This window comes from Micrasema longulum, unplaced genomic scaffold (assembly GCF_059751315.1).
Source record: "Micrasema longulum isolate JH-2025_06_02 unplaced genomic scaffold, ASM5975131v1 h1tg000939l, whole genome shotgun sequence".
NCBI classification, from domain to species: Eukaryota; Metazoa; Arthropoda; class Insecta; order Trichoptera; family Brachycentridae; genus Micrasema; species Micrasema longulum.
This window is the reverse complement of record NW_028278130.1, coordinates 13,772-36,659: the sequence shown is the minus strand read 5'-3', so window position 1 is coordinate 36,659 and position 22,888 is coordinate 13,772. Positions and strand designations below refer to the sequence as shown.

At 34.9% G+C, this 22,888-nt stretch overlaps 1 protein-coding gene across 1 annotated transcript; it reads right to left on the bottom strand.

Moving 5' to 3' along the window:
- Window positions 1-741: 741 nt before the first annotated feature.
- LOC148278015 (uncharacterized) lies at window positions 742-22,001 on the bottom strand. Its single transcript, XM_088232033.1, has 11 exons — window positions 21,698-22,001; window positions 16,981-17,208; window positions 12,922-13,020; window positions 11,575-11,839; window positions 9,111-9,233; window positions 8,117-8,314; window positions 7,804-7,893; window positions 6,565-6,681; window positions 5,064-5,251; window positions 3,944-4,030; window positions 742-3,422 (listed from the first exon to the last, which is right to left on the bottom strand). Exons 1-11 carry the CDS (start codon window positions 21,791-21,793, stop codon window positions 3,258-3,260), a joined length of 1,656 nt encoding a protein of 551 aa, XP_088088159.1. The 5' UTR covers window positions 21,794-22,001; the 3' UTR covers window positions 742-3,257.
- Between the last annotated feature and the right edge of the window lie 887 nt (window positions 22,002-22,888).

Here is a 22,888-nt window from a genome sequence, read left to right as displayed (position 1 = left end):
CTAAAGATAAAATAGGAAGGGTGTATTTTTCTTGAATAATTTTTGAAAAATCATTTTGGCACATTCAAATTGAGTCAGCGTACATTCATTACATTAACCAACCATAAAATTATATTTCAATTAATGGTAAAGCTTGTATGTATTAATAAGTTCTTAATTTCATTAACTCTTCGGACCATGTGTTCATTCAAATATCCACAAATTTTAAGATTTATGAGAGGTATATCCAGAAAGTAAGTCTAGTTTGTATTTCTTGCCATCGCAGCGCTGCGACCAGTTTTGTGCATGGGTGGTATTTACCCTGACCTAGCGAAGAGTTAATGCCATTATGAAATGGCTGATTGTTGTGTACGCTGCATTGTGCTTGTTTGAAATGCTGAATAAAATAGAAAATCTCTCCGCTTGAGACATAAAGTTTGTAATTCGTTTCCATGATGCGATGAACATTAAACCAGTTACAGAGACGGGTAAGACTAAATAAACAAATCCTCCGAGGCATCCTCGAATAGAGAATACAAAAAATTGTGTCTCGCTATGACAAGTTCCTACAAAATGGTGGGTGTTATGTGGAAAAATAGTTTTAAGTTCTTAAGATTTTTTCCCAATATTTTTTTTTTCTTGAATATGTGTACCATAATAAATTATGTATACCCTAATGTTGAAACTGTTTTTTAATTATGATTTTTTTAATTGTTTATTTTTAAGCATGAACACTTGACAAATTATCAACTCTGCTCAGTGTTTATTTTTTGAAAATTTATTGATATAATTTTAAGATGCTAGAATTCCACTTGTCCTTGCGCTTTGTAGCTGCAAGACGATTGGTAATCTTGCTTCAGTACGTATATGTTACCAACCATAAAATTGTTAAATTTTGTAAAGGGGGTCTAGAATTTCAACAGTCCATGCGCTCAGTAGCTGCAAGACTTGTTATAATCTAACTCCAATTTTTTTTTTGCACCACAACAGGCCAGGAGGCCCAATCACAGTGGTGAATTACATCACAGAACACCCAGGCTTGAGAAAAATTACATTTGAATTTTTGTGTTCTCACCGGGAATCAAACCTGGAACCTTCCGTGCGTGAGTCAAGCGTCTTGACCACTACACCACGGAGGCCGCCAAAATTATTAATTCGCCTATTAAAATATAAATATTATTCAAACACTTTACTTCACTGTCAAATTAAAACTTCACTGTAAATGGGGGCTAGATTTCTTACTGTCCATGCGCTCTGTGGCTGCAAGACATGGGGTGTAATCTAGTTCCTATTTTTTATAATTGAAAAATATCATAATTGGAAACGAGGAACTAGACTCCCAACCATCCATGCGCTCCGCGTAGCTGCAAGATGTTCTGGGATACTTGAGGCGATTTTCACAAAAATGGCACTTTATAAATTATCCAACTACAATAATAATAATACTTGTTTTCTTTAACCTGTCAAACGGACATAACTTTCTGGAGAAACCTCGTATACTCTCGTACCTACCGAAGTAAAAAAGTGTCGAGTTTTCTTTCAATTCACGTTGTTCTCAAACACGTTACTTTTTTTTCTGCCCAGGTTGGTAGTTGGCATTATACAGAAAAGTTCCTAGATAATGCACTTCAGATGAACTAGCTGCGGGTCTTACGCTAAGGTCAACTGCATCTACAGCAATAGGAAAAGTCATACCTGTACGCAAACCGGCGCACTTAATTCCCAAAACAGATTTTATGGAATGGAATGCTCTCCCAGCAGAAACTGTGAGAGTGAAGTGATGTTTCAGAAAACACTTAAAACCTACGTGTTTTCCAAATTGCTTATATAAATTATAGACATGTAATGACAAAATGAGTTCAATATTAAAAATAGAACAAGTTTTTTAAAGCGGCTTTGATGTATCAATAATAATAAACATTAATATGATTTCTCTGTTTGTGCGGATAAAGAAACTTAACCCAAATCCTGGACGAGTGCGCTCGACTCAATGGGTAGACTCAATCAGTTAAAAATCTTGAATAAGAAAATCAAGTGTTGGGCATCCTGGGTTCGATTCCTGGGAAGGGCAGCATGAAATACTGACCAAAAAGGTGGTTCTACACATATTTCACGTTTCCGGACTGGCACCTAAAGTGTAAGGGTCACCTTACCTTCGTGTAACAATGATCGATATACGCTGCATTTAGTGTACGGATACAGTGCTCCAAGCACCATCGGGTGCGGATAGGGGTTTGATGATGTTTTGATTTTACAGTCAATGTGTTGAGATGAATTTTGTTAGAGAAAACACTAATTTTGGCGGAATCTTTAATAAACCTTTGCTCATGTGTGCGTGATGGAACATTTTCAAATAAAATATTATTTTAGTGTGCTGACGAATACAAACGAAATTTGTATGTTTTCTTCGGTAGACCATCTGTCATTTTCAAAACTGTTCAGAAGAACTAAATTATTGCAGTATTTTATCCAGATTTTTTTATTTATTCGTATTTACTAAAATATTTATAATTTTAACCAAAATAATTACATATGGTTCCTTCTGCCACCAGACGACCGACTCTGTTCGCCGACAGGCACTAACACATTAACATAGGCCATTAAACATTTGAACACACTCTATTTCATTGTTTAATTATTTCTTAGTAAATGGGTAAAACATTTTGAGCCAAATTAGATACATACACAACTCTTAAACTTACACATGTAGTTAATGAGATTATTGTTAAAATCGTTCCCTCATACGAGGGATTTTATATATATAAACATAAAAAAGCATTGAAATATTTCAATTTTGCAGCCATTTTCAGTTGGTTGTAAAAAACTGTTTTAGAAAATAGAAATCGAGTTGTGATAGAGCGGGGTTCGAACCTCAGACCGCAACACTATCACGTAATCACAACTCGATTTTAAGTTTGAAAAGCTTTACTCGGATTTTCATTATACACATTTGGAACAAATCATTTTTATCTGGGATAGTGACAAACAGTGATTGAATTTGTCAAATTTATACACACCTCAGAGCTGACATAATCCAAAGACCCTTTCCAAACTAATTAACAATAAAAAGTTCACGTACGATGCTTGAGGTCTTGGGTTCGATACGATGAAATTTACATTTAAAAGGTTGCAAACATTGCAATTTCACCGAAGCGTAAGTCTGATCACCTTACCTCCATGTGATAGAAGATCTTACGCTGCATTTGGTGTATCCATACAGAGAATGCTGAGTAGAAAAGATTCGAGATATTGTTGATTCAGAACAGGGTTAGGGTGGGTTAGTCCTCCCACTCCTCGCCGTCGCTGGTGACGTCGTCCTGCTCCGAGTCCGAGGAGTCGGAGTGCATGGCCTTGGAGCGCTCCTCGAGCGCCCGTGCCAGTGCCCCCGCCAGCCCGGCTTGGCTCGTGGACTTGCGATCCTCGGAGTTTGTGTTAACGGGTACCTGAATCATAGAAACATATTTTCTTACATTACACTATTTATTTTCATCATCATCAGTGGCCCTACAGCCCGTTGTGGGCCCTGTCCTCCAGAATCTGTCTCCATTCCTCCCTGCATCTCTTCTCCAGTTTGTTAGGCCAATTGCTCTAATGTCACTATTTATTTTTCCATTCATAAAATTTATTACTCCAAAATTTTTCTTTTTTGTTTAATGTTATTTATGCACGGTGTTTCATGGTAAACTTGATTTTTAAAAAATATTTTAATTTAAAAATGGAGAAAATCCTTAACGTCTCGGACTAGCATCTCTTCCACAAAAGACGCCACGTGCGGAGTAATTTATAATTACATGTCTTTAAAAAATTATAGCCCCAATAATACGAGACGTAGATATATATTTTTTAAATTCGGCTTAGTTCGATAGTCTATTGACAATTAAAAAGAAAAAAAAAACCATTAAAACTTCCTGATCTCTTTTCCCAGAGATATTTTTCATTAAATAAATAATTGCTTGTGACTCACCGATCTTAATTCGATCCCCTGTCGGATCTCCTGCAGCAAATCATCCCTCTTTCCTTCTCCTGATGGCCGTCGGTCCACTTCGACATGCTGTTGGAGAAAAAAATAACTTTGAAATACCGAATCAATGAAGAATTTCCAATGGCTGCAGTTACTGAAGAGCCTATTATTTCTTATAATTGAACAGCGCATGTAGATGACATCACAATGCACAAAAATCATCACAGGTAAAAAGTTGACAAATGGATAATAATTTTTATACTCTGCAGTATTTAAAATAGTAGAACTCCGTTTATCCGAACCCTTATCGTTATCAGTCGCAAAGGTTTGCTTTCGACCTAATAAAGCTCAGCCAAATCAAGTGACGGTTATGACTAGAGCCCGCCCAGGGCACTGCAGATTGAACAAACACCGCGCTAGAATGAACCTTTCAGAAACTTCTAGATGTAGGTTCTGCAGTGCAGATGAGGAAACATCTATACACATTATGTGTGAATGTGATGCTTTACATTATAAAAGGAGCCTCACCCTCGGGGGACCACTGGTTAAACTTGAGGATGTTAAAGAGCTCGCCCCCTACCTAATAGCTTAACGAATCTGGGCTTGGAAGGGGAGATTTAGCAAAAGAACTCTTGCCTTCCAAGCCAGCCTATTTAAAGACCTGAGCTTGAAGGGCGAGAACTATTCACGGGGATTGTGCAATCAGCTTTGCTGGACATGTTTAAGTAAGTTTTCAATGTGATTCGAATTCTCTGCACTGTTTTAATCTGGCACTCGTAAATCCAGAAATTGGAGGTTTACTGTACTCGGATAATTGAGATTATGGCCATTCAACGGATAGGACAGCCGATTTAATTGCTGCAGGTGGTGTGGAGTAAGTCCAAAAGCTCTGCATAATTACTCGGAGGTCTGTACATGCTCGCGAGGGGAGGGTGTGCTGTTGTACTGCGATCAGAATGTGTGTCAGAGTCGTACCAGGGACAGTCAATTCGAGCAATATATTAGAGTGCAGACAGCTTTGCTGGGAAATAGTTTTCAGCTCATTGTAAATATCCCAGCAACTTGGAGATCTCAAATTTTACATGGCGCCTTCGTATATAGAAAACAAGATTTCCGACTGTACCTTTAGCTGCGAGGCGCCGCCGCGGATGCTGTCCATGAGGGCGGCCCTCATGTCCGCGCCGGGGGGCGCGCCCGAGAGGGGCGGCGGCGCCGGAGCCGGGGGCGCCATGGCCATGGCCGGGGGTGGAGGCGGCGCAGGCGGCGCGGGGGGCGGAGGCGGAGGGGTGGGCGGCACCACACTCGCTGCCGCTGGGAAACAAACAGTAAAAATTCAGATACCAAAAATATTTATAGTTTAGAACACGCCGTAGAGATAAAATTTCTTAGATTTTCAGACCGGATTTCTTAAACCGGAATATTTATTTTAAGTGTTTTTTTAATAAATATTCATAGCCCCTGGAGTGGTACCTGAAGCGTAAAGTGCCATTTACATGTGGACGATACAACATTGTTCTGTCCCAGGATCCGGCTATTGTCCACATGTTAGCAGCAATTTGTAGGACAGGACATCGTTTCATTGTGAGATATTGTCACAGAGATAAACGGGCAAGCTATCTCCGCAGGACAATGATTACCCCCACCACCGCTCGCAGCTGCATTGTCCTTGTGTGAACGGGCACAAACAGAACCATATGACAATACCAATCTGCTCAGCCCATGGTTAGATCCCAACTAAAATCTCACTCCTTTAATTTATCATACCCTCAATTTTAAATCAGAAAATATAATATGTAACTTAAGCTTAGTAAGAATGTAAGTTTAAATACACAATATTGTAAAATGCCCAAATATTATTATTATTATTATCAAGGTTGTTTTAAAATCTTATAATGTGATTAGCAAGATCGCGTTTTGTGTTTTCTTAAAGTTAATCAAGTTAAGTTGTCAAATTTCCACAGTCTGTTTATAATTTTTTCTAGGAACTTAATTTGTGATCGACCATATTTAACTTTAATTTTTTTAATAAAAGTTATAAATCTGATACGATATACGTGCACTTCCGCACATTTTTTCTGCTGAAAATGTCAGCAGCAAAAATGCCTTTTGATTATTCAGTTCGTTCTTTGACAATTCCAGTACATTTTTCGCAAATTTGCTTGTAACCAACATTTGTGTATTTATTTTTATGCCCAATTTTTTTATTGTCCCAGCGTTCTGTCCTACGCGATACAGCTTTAAAAAAATAAGTGGTTAAAAATAAAATTTTATTTAGATTAAAAATCAGTTTATCGGTGTTCTTAGTGTCAGGCAAAAAGGTAATTTCCCAACAAGAACAATGAAAGCATCCACCCCTTTCCCGAAACTGTTCATTAAGACTTGAGTCTTTCTTCAGTTTCGCATATCAATACAATTTTTTTTTTAAAACTAATTAAGCGAAAATTTGATATTTTTTTACAATCAAATCGCGGAAATAACAAAACAAAGAAACTTTAAAAGCTTTCATTGTACCCCTCACCGCAGTATTGTCAATCCCAACCCAACAAGAACAGTAGGCAGTTCATACTTTATTTTATAAGCTTTCTTGCATTAGGTACGGATATTAAATGATTGGACTGTCTCACCTTGCTGTAGCGGCGGAGGGGGCAGAGTCCTCTGCGGGGGCGCGGGGGGTGGCGGGGGCGCTCTGGCAGGCGGCGGGGGGGCCAGGCGAGCTTCCCTCACAGTACTGCTAACTGAAACTAAACACCTGTATGTTAGGATTCATGCGTGAGATTCATCATCATCATTCCCTTTCCGCACCTAATGGCGCATAGAGCACTGCATTGATACACCAATCGCAGCGTATCTTGATAGTTTTTGTTACAAGAAGGTAAGATGATCAGACTTTTGCTTCGGGTATCAGTCCAGGGACCATGAAATATTCTAGAGTAAAATACCTTTTTAAACAAATATTTCACGTCAACCGTGTCGGGAATCGAACCCGAGACCTCTTGCGGGGCAGGCAAACGCGCTGACAATTACACCACGAGGCGGAAAATAAATTATAATCTTACAACAAAGTTGTCGCCGAGCCTAAAACAGCTTCCATATGTGGAGAGACTCAGTCTCGCAACGCTGCGGGAGCGGCGAGAAAGGGGTGACCTGATAGAGACATACAAGATACTCGACAGTCACTATAGCTGCCCAAATTTGGATCCCATGTTTGAGCTTAACCAAGATGCTCGTCTTCGAGGCTACAGTCTCAGGCTGGAGAAAACGAGATTCAATCTCAAATCCACGGAAGCATTTCCTGAGCAATAGGGTTGTTGATGATTGGAATAAGATGCCACAATAGCTGATCTCAATGTGTAGTCTCAATGGGTGCAAAAATGGACAAGATTTGTTTAGGAAAAGTTAAAGGGCGCCAACAGCTAACTTTCTTTAAAATAGATTTAAGCATATCAGCTTTAAGCTGCTCCCTTAAAATGAATATAATAATAAATAATAATAATATTATTGAATGAAAAATACACGTGTATGTTCGTAGAACTCCTACGAAATGATACAAGTATCTGCCTAAGTAATTTGTTATATATTTATTCTTCTGCTAGTTATAGATCATTGATCTGTTCTTGAATGGGAGTCTTCATCTTTTTGGTGGTGTTCCTGGCAGGCGATGTCCCCCATCTCGCGCACAGCTTTCTCATGTCCAAATTCTCAGTAAACACGCAATGATTTTTGAAATTGTCTACCATGCCTGCTGGCTCGCGCGAACTTTCTTCACTTCTAGCGCGGTCACCTCATTCAGTTGGCCACTGTGATGTTCGCCTTAGCAGCTCGTACGGCCTCATGAACATAAAATAAAAATAATGCTAAATTACCCTGCGCGGGAAGGTTGGCCACTGGAGTTGGTGTTCTTGCGGGAACTGGAGGAGGCATCTGGGCTCGATTCATCAAGGCGTGGCTCAAGGCTAAGTAAACAAAAAATAAATATAAATCGTTTAAAATTATTACGAGTAGTGGAGACAATTTTAGGCTTCCTAAGGTGAAAACATGCTGCTCAGATGTAATCCAGGTAAACAATCTAGAGTTAGCTTTAAGATGGATTTTATTTTAAAATTAAAATGTATATTCCCTGCTCAGGAGTGTTTTCTCTCTGTTGGAACAAATTTAGGGTTTAAAAAATTTACTTGCATTTAGGGTCATTGACGGTGGTGTCTACTCCGTCGATTCCGACCACGGATTCCTTGACAGCGTCCACGCCGCCGTGTTTGCTGATAAAGTCATAGATAAACTCGCGAGTGTCTTTGTCATGTAGCTGCGTGTCCGACACTCCGGCCTTCATGAAGAAATCTTTCATAGTCTTCTGGGGTAGATTTTCAATGTCGAAGCCTGGAACAAAGATGTGAACATATTTAACCTCTAGCATCCGGGTACACATAATATGTAGACTTCTGGCTTTAATTTTTTTTTCAATTTAATAAATGATTTTTTTTCACTGGCAATACATTTAAACTCTTAAGTGTATTATTTTACAGCAAAAACAGTACATAGCATTCTTTTATCAGATTTTTAGTCATTATTTCTGTCAAAAATTCTCAAGTGTGAATTACATAAATATGCATCTAGTTATGCAACTTTTTTACGTTTAATAGGTAGCAAGTTTTAAAAAAAAAAATTAGAGAAACCTACGAAAGAATCATTAAGGCTGTAGTCTGGTAAAACTCACGCAAAATGAGGAAATTATACGATTTTGCCATTTTAAAACTAATGTTTTTTTTAAATCGCGCAATAATAAAAAAATAAAAAACATAAATTGGATAAAAAAAACAATTTTTTAAGGTATTTCTATTAAAAAGTATACTTAAAAGTGTTATGTAACTAAAATATAATTACTTTTAGACCGGCAGATTACGCCATTTCAAATTTAGACTAAACTTAGGTATCTGGGTTCTCATATAAATACTAAGTATTGAACTAAAATTTGTTGCAATAATTTTCCAAAGAAGGTGTTTCCTCATCTGCACTGCAGAACCTACATCTAGAAATTTGGGAAAGGTTCGTTCTAGCGCGGTGTTTGTTTAATCTGCAGCGCCCTGTAAGGGCCTAGTAATAACCTTCTTTGACACAGGCATCTCTAGCATTAACACTCAGATATAAAAAAGATATTAATTAATAAAATACATACCTTTATTGGCATCCCAGCCGACATGTGATATATGTTTGAAGTTCTTCGGTAGGCCGATATCCGCCTTGGTCAGCTTTCTGGACTTGGATCTCTTTGCGCTTGCTGCAGACTTTGATACAGAGCCTAAAATAATCATTTTTATTCATTACGGCACTCTTTGAAGAATACAGTCAACTGACATGTCAGTTTTAGTGATATTGACACATTTATTTATTAATTCAAAAGGAGATCACCCAGCCTCCATACATTTTTGGGCTAATTTTGAAAGCGCCGGCCATCTAAATGAAATTTAATATTATAATAGAGTATAACGAAATAAACCTTTATTGTTATTATTCTAAAGTTCTGAGTCAAGTCTGCGAGATAATATTAAAACTCAGAACATCTATTCTAAAGGGGATCTCTATATACTTCGAGGGCGAATCCAGTCCCGGCACGTCCGTTTACGAACATGTTATAATGTGCATACAGGCATAGATGAAGCTTCCACGGGCAGACAAGCTATTGCGCACTATTCTTGCTCCTGTCATAACGGCAGAAGAACATCAGCTGCCGCTCCCACGTGATGTGAATAGTATAGTACATGGGGTATGCGAGGCACCTGCCTGCCACAAACATGAAGTAGATATATTTGTTAGATCAGGAGAATTATAGAGGATAACATTAAAATATTTGATACAGTGATTATTTTAATTTTTTTGTTTTATTTTCCCCCTGAGCCTTTTTGCACTAAATGCACGTGAGACTAAAACGCAATTAACTACTATTACACCACTTTATATAACATTTTTGACAAAACAAAACTGCTTTACATCTATGTTGAGTGATAATTTGAGGCAAATATTCAAACCTAAATAGTTGACTGTCCAGAGCTACTTAGTTTAATAACAATACATGTGCCAGCCAGGATTTGTAGACGGTACCACCTGTTTCATGTACCAATAAGTAAAACATCTTATGTTAAAAATGCTTTTTTTCGTAGGACTTTTTCAGTGTACAATACAAAATTTAAAGATATAGATTACACAAACATCACTCAGTCAGATTTAAAATTTACACTAAAAATGCATTAAGTAACTTAGTAGACATTATAATAATTCCCCTCCTTGTCTTCTCTTCAAGCATCCTTGTCCTAATCCCGCCCAATTTACAATAACTTACTGTTCTTAAAAAAAAAAAAAGAGTACATAAAAATAACATTTTTATATGTATAAACTTATATGTATTTATTGAATATGTAATATATTTTCTTTAATAGCTTTGTATACTTTGTGGAAATCTGTTATTAGTTCTGAGTTTATACACTATATCTGTTTGTTTACTATAAATATGTATGTAGAACTGTTGATTTCCAAAATAAAATAAAATAAAAAAAATCTCAGAGAATTGACTTAGAACTTTGGTATATTAATAAAAAATGTTTATAATGCTGAGTTCTATTTAAATAATGCGTTTATGTTTGTTAGCCAGCAAAAAAAAAAAAAGAGCCCAATCTGGGTTATCTCCTTACACTCGTTTACATATTCATGAACTTATTAAGGCTTTTTAAGCTGTTCCCGTGTTAAGCCATAATAATTAACAAGAATAAAAATACATAATAAAATAAACATTTTTATCAAGTCTATTGATGCTTTCAGCTCGTATGTTCATTAAAGTATACACAAATATACAGGATGTGGCAGCATAATTTGCTGATTTAAATTGGTCCCCAGGAACCGAGGTTCGGCCGCTAGAGGGTGCGGATAGTTTCATTTGAATGAGAGGGTTGGGAAGTATTTTCCCTTTCACTTTAGTACCGAGAATGCATTGGGCTAATTTTGCGCTCACTTTGATATTACCGACCGAGGTCATGTTTCTAGCCTATAAAGGAAAATGGAAGTGTGGAAAAGAGAAGATCAGGGTAGAATGACTCAGCCCAAAACATCGAGGCAGAAAGGCAGTCTTTTTTGCAATCTTCTCGGAGCTTTGCGCGTGAGCATGAAATTTTTGATCGTTATGCGAGGTGAATATTTCATGACGACCTCCGCTTAAGAGTTGGAGGTGGTACAAGAACTCACTGTGAGCGATTTTGCTGCTCGGCAAAACGCAGACTGGCAAACGGATTTAGCCCCTTGCTACTTTTTTTGTGGGGGTATCTCAAATCCATCGTGCACACTGATCGTCCAATGACCCTTGCTAAACTGAAGGACAATATTCGCCAAGCAATGACCAGCATACCCATCGCTATGCTGGAAATGGTTGACTGGCACTTCAGATTTCGGGTAAATCACTGTATAGCCAGTCATACATTTCAAATGTTGTAGAATAATGAAGAAAAATAATTAAAATGGTAACTATAATATCTTGTTTTATTGATCCTTCAAATCAGCAAATTATGCTGCCGTACCTTGTACCACTATTAGCCATCGTTAAATGAATGTTCAAAAAACAATTTTCTTTGTCCAGTGCATTATAATTGACTCACTCGTCTGCAGCAACACCTTCTGCGTTCCGTTCACGGCAAGGGGCACGGCCGGCGTGGGCGTGGGTGGGTGGGGAGGGGCTGGCGGGTGGTGGTGATGGTGGTGCCCCCGGGTGGCAGGCAGCCCCCGCGACACCTCCCCCGAGGACAGGCGATTCTCCTGCAGGGCCTTCTGTCGCCTTTCTGGAGAGAAAAACACAAAGAGGAACATTGAAGGGAAGAAAAAGGCACATTGTTGATGTATCATCTCAACTCTTCCATCTGTTGACTTTTGTGAAGTAAAAGAGCTGAAACCTTTATCATGCGGGTGAGAGGGAAAATTGTTTTCAGGCGTTGCCTAGTAGGTGAATTGGTTCAGCCGGATGAACCTCACTCACAAGGTTTCAGCTCTTTTATTTCACAAAAGTCAACAGATGGAAGAGTTAAGGAAATGTTGATGATAGGTAAAATGGTGAATGTTACACAGTGTTAAGTGGCCACTTAAACCAGCTTGTTTTCCCTCTCTGTTGCAACTAATTTAGAGCTATTATTGTTATTATTTTTTTATTTTAAGCGAGCCACGAAAGTTAATTGGCTTATTTCAACTATTCCGATACACGAAATTCGAAATACAGAATTTTATATAGAAAATAACTTAAGTCCATTGGCCTTCCTAATTAAAATTGAATAAAAAAAGCTTAGACTTAGCAATAAAAAGTGATATAAATTATAAGAGGCATTTCGGTGAAGGAAACATGGAAATCTAAGCATTTTATGTGATGATGAAGGCCAGATAATCATATTGAATTGGCGTAACATCGTCTGCTAAGAAAAGTATCGTGGGTGATTGGCCTTGAGGGGAGACTACACTTACGGAGAAGTGGAGTCAATGTCAAAAATCTCAAGTCTACAAAAACGTAGAAATAACATTGACTCCTATTGAATTTACTAAATGGTTTAATTGATGTACCATCATCACTGGAACAAGTGGCATTCAATGTTCTGACCAGCCGGTTGTAAAATAATAATGTGCTGTTCCTTAATCAGCACACCACAAACTATGGCTTGCATGCACCAATGTCCCGATTGTATCGCATTGTAAACTCGAGACAAGATCTGAACTTTTCGGTGTAAGTCTTTCTAGATTTGAACAATCACTAAGATAGGGACTATTATTTATTTTTTGTCCTAGCTTTAATTTTCTTTAGTTGTATTTTATTTCAATCATACCTGTATATATTATAAATAAATGTATTTACCATTGTTAAATGGACTAAATAAGTCTGTAAATAAGATAATCAGACTTACTTTGATTTATGCAGTGCCAGTTTAGAAACGTAATATGTGTTAAAACGAGTGAAATAAACAAACCTTCTCTCTTTGCTTCTTGAGTTCGATCTTCTCAAAGAGATTTGTCTTGAGGATGAGTGCCTCTTCTTCACTGGCAAAGTTGAAACCTGTCATATATTCCTGGGGAGAAAAATAAATACAGTTATCTTTTTAATTATAAAACTAGTAAATAGAAAAATACTTAAGAAACATGGGGCGAAAAATGTTAACTCCAAATTAACAGGTTGACTATCGATCACGCATTAACAGTATGGTATTTAAATTATATAATTGCTTTTGTTTGTCTATGCTACATAATTTTACATTCTTTTTTATTTATTTTGTTTATTTTCTTGTACATATCTCTGCTTGATAGTACACACGCGTTGACTTATGACCGCGATAACTTAGGCATGTTCATTATTGTTCATTGTGATCGCTCAAATGCTTTGCATGTTTTTAAGCACGTCGATAGTAATTTGTGATTGAGCTACTGGCTGGCACCTTGAACAGAAAACGAATTGCTGAAAAATGATGTGCTATGTCGAGGAATTGAAAATGTCCTCTCCTGAGGAGAACGGAGAGATATACCATGATAAGAAAGGCTAATGTAATTTTCAGAAAGATATTTTGGTGCGCAAGGCCTGTGAAAATGTGACAAAGAAGTAAAAGAGACTGCTGCGAGACATTGCATAGATTTATATAATATTAGGCGTGTTGTTCAGATGTCTATTAAAATTTATGTTTATGTAATGATCTATTTTTTTGTATTCATTAATAATATACATGCTTCCACTTTCCATTATGTTGTATTCCAACTCAACACAGGGCTCTTGGCCTCATAATTTGTAATGTGTATCTTTATACGAATAAAGAATAAATAAAGTTTATGCACTGATTAAAACGAAGCCACTACATTAATGTAAAATAAAATAATATTAATAGATGGTCTAAAATAATTCATAGATAATAATTATTAGTTTTACCCCACAAGTAAATGTCCTAGGATATTTGTTGATATTTATATTATCCTGCAATATAAAAAAACACGCGAGTCACAGTTGAGTCATATTTTATCTCATACTTCCTGCCAAAAGCAATGAACTTGCCATCGAGTAAATTTTATTTATTTAACAATATTTTGAGTTTGTCCAAATTTTTGTAGACAAGGACTGGATTCAACTCCTTGGGGAGCTGTTTATATTAACATATTACAACAGAGATGAAGAACATTTAAGAGAAGGTAATATGGAAGTCCAGGCATCTACAGGGCTTATGACCTGTCAATGGCTGGTTTAAGTGGTCAATATATCTGTATGACAAGATGTACGAAATATTGGGTTGATAAATATCAAACGCCAGTATGTCAACCCAATTATTTTTTTAAATATTTGTTCTACAAAATGTAGAGAAAAAAATATGATCGTTTCAGTACTGTTCAAATAAAACATGTCCTCATTATTGCAATAAAAACACTGCCAAAAAACTCTGTTTCAATTCAGAAGCTAGTAGGTCCACGTGGAGTCTGTGATGGATCGCTGTGGACATACCTGCGTTTGATATTTATCAACTCAATTGTCAACAATATGACGCATAGGTGTAAAAAAATATCATCTTCAATTCAATCTTTCTGTTGTCATATGCAAAAGTATGCATAATTACTACTACATAACCACAAATAAAATAAGACACCAAAATAAAATATTACATACATTATTTGACTCAGCACCAGCAAATCTATAACACATGATAGTGAAAAAATCTTTTTCGACGGGAAAGATTTAGTTGTATATTTTCAAATTTTGAATACATAGACAAAGTCACATGAAACTCTGAGTATTGAGTAGGTACTGCAATATATTTCCATACAAAATGGGCGAACATGTTTGCGTAGCAATTTAGGTAAATACTTTTATAGAATTAGTATTGCGTCACAGTCTAGTGTTTGATTTTCGTAGTATATTTGTCTTTGCTGATAAGGTGTTTTAATGAAAGGGGAAAGGCTTCGAAGTAGAAAATGGTTGACATTGAATAGTTTTGTATATTATAAGCAACAATAAAACCTTCATCTTCTTATCTGCCTGTTTCTCTCTACTGCTGGATATGGGCCTCTTCCAAATTTTTCCATGTTTCTCTGTCCTGGGGACACTTTTTTCATCCATGTTCCACGAGTTTAACGGTGTCATCAGTTCATCTCCTCTGTGGTCTTCCCACTTTCCTTTTATTTCTCCGATTCAATTCATTATCAATCAATCTCCAATTCATTATTCTGGGGGTCCACCTATCAACCTCTTGTCATGCCAAATGACCCGCCTATTTCTTATTCCTTATTCGGTCTCTTGAGGAGACGCCTTACATTTCTCTTTCCATAGACTGCTGAGTGATACTTCTAAAAATGCAGTCATCAATAGAGATCATTCTCTAGACATTGGTGATTCATTCCATGTGAAATGTGCCTACAGGGCGGCTCTTCTCTTGTATTTCATGGGTGGGAGAGACTAGTACTTGGTAGTTCTAGATAATAATATAATTTTTTATTTAAATTTATTTCAACACAGAGGGAAAAAGTTTTCGAGAAGGGAATATGGAAGTCTAGGCATTTACAGGGCTTATGACCTGTCATTGGCTGGTTTAAGTGGCCACTTTACACACTGTGTAACATTCACCATTCTGCCCATGTTTGAACATCCACATTTCCTCAACTCTTCCATCTGTTGACTTTTGTGAAGTGAAAGAGCTGAAACCTTTATCACGTGGGTGAGATTCATCCGGCTGAACCAAATCACCTACTAGGCAACGCCTGGAAACAATTTTCCAATTTTTATACTTCTTCTTTTACCAGGTTTGCAACAATGTTTGATTATTTCCAAATGCTTGCAGACTGGCTGGATTTCCTCCCTAGGGAGTTGTTCATATTTAAATTTATTTCAACACAAAAGGAAAAAGTTTTCGAGAAGGGAATATGGAAGTCTAGGCATTTACAGGGCTTATGACCTGTCATTGGCTGGTTTAAAATTTAAATATGAACAACTCCCTAGGGAGGAAATCCAGCCAGTCTGCAAGCATTTGGACATAATCAAACATTGTTAATTTTTTATTATTTAGTATTATTCAAAAATGTTTTAATTACTTCAATAAGTTTTTTTTCTCGATTTTATTTATAAATTTTTATTTATTATATACAGAGTGTTCTTAAAACCACGTCACATCCATAACCATGATGATCAGTATGGGCAGAAGACGTATTAGCATATTAAAAAAAATATTTTGAACAAAGAAAACTTTTACAAAAAAATATTTGAAAGAACAAATGGTTGCTTACTTCTGCAGGGGAGAAGTGAGGGGAGCGCGGCCGTGAAGTGTCGGCGCATCAGACTCCCCCTCCCCCTCCTTGTTTCTTCCCTGCAGAAGTAAGCAACCATTTGCTTTTTTTGATGTTTTACTTTTTTTTTAAACTTTACTTTTTTACTTAAAAAGTTTATTTTAATGTGCCAATATGTCATCTTGCTCATACTGATCATCGTGGTTTCAGATGTGACAGGGTTTTATGAACATCCTGTATAGGCTAAGGCATTTACAATAGTTAACTGAACCAAAATAACACAAAACTATAAGTAAAGACAAACAACGGTAATAAAAGAATGGTATATAATATATTTAAAAACACAATCAATGTATAAAACTTCCAGCTAACCTATGCCAATTCCTCTTCATCTCACACTGTTTCAGTGTCGAAGAGATCTACGAAAATCCGGAAGATCTATCCCAAACACTTCCAAGTTAAGTGACAAATTGACAAATCTACATATTCTGGACATCGGAGCATAAAAACAAAAGTTGCTATTAGAAGATTTGATAAATAGCAGATTTTGACTTCTGGTGACACGGTTGGAAACATGAAAATAAATTGATTGCAACAGAGATGGGACATCAGTTAAAGCATTAAGTATTTTGAAAATGCGTTGAAGGTCCATCTTAGTTCTACGTTTCTCCAATGAAGACAGATTAAGATATTGCTCTATTTCAAAATAGGAATAATTACCCCTTTGCAATCCGAGCAACCACGCTACTACTTTAATTATAAATTGCTAAAAGAGTTACCTCCGCTTCGAACGTGTGCAAGAACGGCCGGGGGGTCTGGTACTGTATCTGATTGTAAACCTCGTGCTCCCAGATACATGCCCGGCGCTGCATGCAGAAGATCCTGAAGAAGTAAGAGCGCTTTTGGTTGTCCTTGATCAGGCACAGAATCCCCGTGTCCCTCTTTGTCCACTGGTTGTGTGCCGGCCCCTCTGTCGTGAACAACTGTACCACTGCCGTCGCCAGGCTCTGTAAATAAAATATAAAAAATATTAACTTCACCATTATTATTTATTAATTTATTATATTATATGCGCCCAGAGGGCTTTTACATAACAGGTACAACATTGAAATTCGAGCGTTTCATGGTATAAAAAGTCAATAAATATGTATCTAATAAACAGATAAAAAAAGGTAGGTAACAATGAAATGTTTTTGAAAAATCAAAAACAGTTTTGGCCAAAAAATTATGGAATACAGTAGGTATTATTTAAGTGTAGAGTGAAGAAGTAAAATACAAAAAATCAAAGTGATTTTTATGGTGTTTGAATAATGTTTAAAAGTTATTTTGATTTTATCGCCGTAAGCATTTTAATCTATATGACAATGAAAAATTTCAATTTCTCCATACTCGTTTCCGAGCTGGTAGTCTGACAATTGGAGAATTTACAAAGAATTCTGTAATCTGAAAAAAAGCATCGATAAAGGGGAAAAAATTGCAGGTTTTAAAATTTTATTATGCTATCCTGTTTATTATTATGAAGACAGGTGATCACTTTGGTTACAAAACATTGCGTACTGTGGTCATACTAAAAATCAAAACAATACACCACGCGAGTATAATGTTGAAAGAAATTCAAAACTATTGTGCACTTGGATACAAATGATTCAGTTTTATTGTGTTTTGGATTTGTTTGATGTTTTCATTGCTTAATAAATTTGCACAATGGATGCTGACAACACCAACCACAGAACAGTGCCACATAATTGTCATTGTGTTTAGTAAATTGATTTTTTTTTGTGGATAAAAGTGTTAAGTGACAAAAACAAAAAGCAAAGATATACGTGGGTAATGTTTTGAACACCAGTACAATTATTGATTAAAAAACACCTTCATTCGAAAAAAAATTGATGGTGAAGTCGGATTTATTATTATTTGTTATAGGCAGGCAGCCTTTGCTGATGCGCCTATATCTCGTGTACTGATTTTTGTCCAAGTTCTTCTTCCTTTAAAAAAGCATCCAAACGGTTTTTGAACTTGTTGACCAAAATGGAATGGACAACTAAACTTTGTAATTTATTCCAGTCTGAAACTACCCTGCTAAAAAGGAAGTTTTTCTTGGGATTGAGGTGGAATTGGGGACGATAGAGCTTCCAGTTATGACCCCGTAAATTTGTGTTGGGATTTAATTGATACATTATTGAGTATCTTGTAAGTTTCTACCAAGTCCCCCTCTTCCGTCGTTCTTCCAATGATGTAAGTCTAGGGATTTTAATCTCCCGTGGTGAGGCATCCTTTTGAGTAATTTTGGGATTTTTGTAGCAAATCTTTGGACTTTTTCCAATAGCTCGATGTCTTTAGTAAAGTAGGAAAAATTTAATGATTTATTGCCAAATATAAGACTCAAAATGTAAAACAAATTTTAAAATAAAAATAACTGCACATATAAATAGTGTAGCGAGAGATTTTTTTGAAAAATATATGTAGATCAATAAACGTAGTACATTATATAATTGGTACACATATTATTTATATTTTTATGTATTTCATTATTTTATATTTGTTTTTTATTATATACTATACAATATTATTTATGTTTAAGTAACATGTATTCTTGGCACATATATACACTTTATATTTGTTTAATAACAATTTTTAATTTCTTACATTTGATTAACTAGGCATTTATAATTAAGTAGTTTTAGTTTTTTTTTGTTGTTGTTATATTAGTATAGAACTACTTATGCCTTAAAAGATAAAAAAAATCCATTTTAGAACAGGCTGAGTCATGTTAGATGGAGACTCCTAAACAGAGAGCACTCCGTTTTCATTTTCTATTTTTTAGTTTTATATAGATTCCCTGTTATTAAAGATGCATACTTATTTTATGCAATAAATTTATAAAATAAATAAAATATATATGTGAAAAGGTTGTGCATAAAATATTTATTTATGTAAAAAGAGTACATTTTTTTGAATTTGCAACAATGCCTTCATCCACTCATGTCTTCCAAGCATTAAAAAATATATTTTTTAAAAATATGTACGGTAATAAAATAAAAAAAGTTTAAAAAGTATAAAAAAACAATTTTTTTCATAAGTAGTAATACCTGGGCCCCACAATGGGAAGTTAACATTTATCCACAAAGTAAAATTAAGTTTTCTGTATGAAAAGTAGAATTTAATAAAGTACAATATTGTCATTGTATTATACCATCATTATTCCCTTTCCGTACCTAATGGTGCATAGGACACTGCATTGGTACACAAATCGCAGCGTATCTTGATAATTTTTGTTCCATGAAAGTAAGATGATCAGTCTTACGCTTCACGTACAGTCCAGGGACTATGAAATATTCTGGTGAGCAAACACCCTTTGAATCGGGTTGTGATCCTGTGGCTAGTGTCTCGGACTCACGGATCAAAGGTACGTGGTTCGAATCCCACCCTACCCCACCTTGATTCCCATTTTCTAATGGTGAGTTATTTACAACTCGTTAAAAATGGCCCTTGAAATGAAATATTTGGGTAAATCATAAGAACGCAAATATTAGTTTTTTTAATAAAAAAAAAAATAATAAAAAATAAAAAAAGAATTTAAAAAAAATTAGAACATAGCTATCTAACAAGATTTACATCTGTTGATGGCCTAGTTGTACCAAAATTTAAAAATAAATATGCACGTTGGATTATATTATTCCAAAAATATTTAATATGTTGCCACTTGAAAACATGTCATAATAAAAATGAAATAATGTTTTTATTACGAAAGTGGTTAGTAGACAGAACGTTCCCATACTGATTTAATATTTTTGTACAACATTCTTTAACTCAGTATTTTTATCTCTCATTGAATAAATTTTTGTTATTTTCTTAGGCTAACCTTTTCTTTTATTTCTTTCTTATATTATTTTCATTTTTTAAATCTTAATTATAATAGGTACTTTTAATATTTTTTTTTCTGTAGATATGAATTGAAATTTTCGATTTACTTTGTTTTATTTTTTATCTTGTTTTAATTACATTTATGAGCACACACTATTTAAATATATATATATATATTTATTTTTAAAAAATTTATTTCTTAAGTTAGCTTATATAAAAACTAATATAAACTATTATGTACATTTACATCTTCTATATATATTTACATTTCCTTACAGTAACTTATACATTTATTTTTAAATTCTTTCAGACACTTTTCATTCTTCACACATTCAGGCATCTCATCATACATTTTTAAACCCTTATACATCAAACAATTTTGCGACTCAGCTCTTTTCAATAATGGTAGTCTTATTTTATCCTTTTGTCTAGTAGCATAAGTAAATGGCTTTTCTTTAATTGTAATTGTTTTATTTTTCTCTCTTTTTCTACTTTAAAAAAATATCGGTTTTGTTGAGTTTTTTTCTTTTCTATCTTCTGAAAAATATTTTTAATTTTTCAAAGCATATTTTTTTTTATACACGTTCATTATTTTATTTGTATACAGTATTATGTCTGTGCTCTTTTATTTGATTCTTAATTGAAACTAATGTCTGAGCACCCCATGACAAACTATTATTTAATAGTTTATCGGGACAACATATGTTTTGATACTTTGTTTTCTTTTTATAATGTATTAATATTGTAATAATGTGTTTATTTTATTGAATAAAGACTATATGTTTTTTTTTTTTTTTTTTTTAATATTTCATATCTGCCATGTCGGGAATCGAACCCGAGACCTTTTGCTTGGTAGGCAAATGCGCTGACCATTACACCACGAGGCTGACATATAAAAAAATATATTTAACATAGTAAAATCGGTAGTCAGATGGGAGAAGGGATTATCTGTAATTTTCAAAAATGTTCAGGAAAGCTGAAATACTACTCAATTTCAAGACTTTAATCCACGAACTAAAATATTTTAATGTTGCTTTTCAATAATAAATTACCATTCTAAATTAAGCTTTTTTTAATGTGTATTTACTGAAATATTAATAAAAACTTTTGAAAACTAAAAATCAGAAAAAAATACAGATGGTTCCTTCTGCCTTCTGACCACCGAAATACGATATCAAAAACCACGAATCCTTCAAATAACTCGACGCTGGGGTACCTGAAGGGCTTTTGTAAAAATATTTTAATGCTCGATTTTTGAGAAAACAGGTTTCAGTAAATAAAATAAAAGCTTAACTTAAATAGCATTCTATATTTTCTCCTTCAAAATATTGTCCACACTGGTCGAAGAATCATTCAATTTTAAAATGTTCTAGAAAATTAATATGAATGTAAGGTGAAGTAGGAAAACTGTAAATACTTAAATGTATAAGTAACCTATTTTCCATAATGCAAGATTGGAAAGTGGTTTAGTGCATACAAATTATAAACAGTCTAGTGCAGCTTTAAGTACTTACAAGGGAGCATATGAAAGTGGTAAGAAGTGAGAGCTCACTCGGCTAGTTAGTTTCTCACGGTACTAAGTTGATTCATAATAAAAAAACAATTTACAGTTTCGAGTTAATATTTTCTTACCACACATCGCTGCCCGACTAATTTGAAAATCAGCTCATTTTCCTCTCGGGACAATAGAATACTAGGCCGACTCTCCCCCGGCATCCTGTCCTTCATGTTGTAGATTTATTTGGAAGAATTGCGAAACAAATCGAAGATGACATCAAAAGTTGACACATTTAAAACAAACATTTCGAGGACATTTAACACTTTTGAATTCGGATATAACAACGCGAATTGACTTTGTGTAACTCGAGGCGCCGTGAGAAAAACCAACTAGCTGACACTGTTTTTAATAATAAAAAATGACTTTCACCACACAACTGACACCCGTCATCCATTCCCCCACACCTTGGATTTTTGACGTATTTGTATTTCAAACCTTCAGTTTGCCTAACCTGATAGAACACGTAACCACTATAACGAACATTAAAACCAACTGCAGTACCTACCAAAAAAATCATAAAATCTCAATACACCCTATAAATAATTAAGTTTATTCAATAGCCCGTAAGATAAAATAAATAAAATTGGAAGTTTGTTTTACGCAGTTTTTTTGATTTTGGGTTAACAACTCTGCATCAAAATATGCTCTAGCCTCCAGTGCAAAAACAATAATTGAATGTCCCTTTGGATTTTCTTTTTTTTATTTTGATGTTTAGTTTTACCTTGTGTACATATTTAATTTATTCAGATGAAAATATTTCTTTTTTATGTACTTACAAATATAATTAACTTATGAATTTCTACATGCGTTCTATTATTGTGGTTTTAACAATAACTATCCCATGTTTTGTAAATACGTTATAAAGTAATGAATTTTTACAATAGCAGGGCATCTGATGCGTAAAATTATTTGACGTAAGTTCACATTATAATAACTACAAAAATAAATATGTTTTCCCTTTTAAAAAGTAATTTTCAGTTTTGTAAATACCTAATGCTTCAGAAAAAATAATATAACTTTTCCAATCTGAGCATTTCCAACTAGAAAATGCTGAATACATTTTTTATATTTTTAGTCTAATCGTATTCTGATGAAATTCTGCAAAAAAATGCGATATTTTTTTTTCCAATTTTGCCAAGAAGTAAATAAGTAAAATAAACTTGTTGAATATACTTTTGTTTTGTAAGCTTAATTTTTAAAAATCTTTAGCATCTAATTTGTAAGTGTATGCGATAATCTAGGTCAATTGTCTATTGACTCAGCCA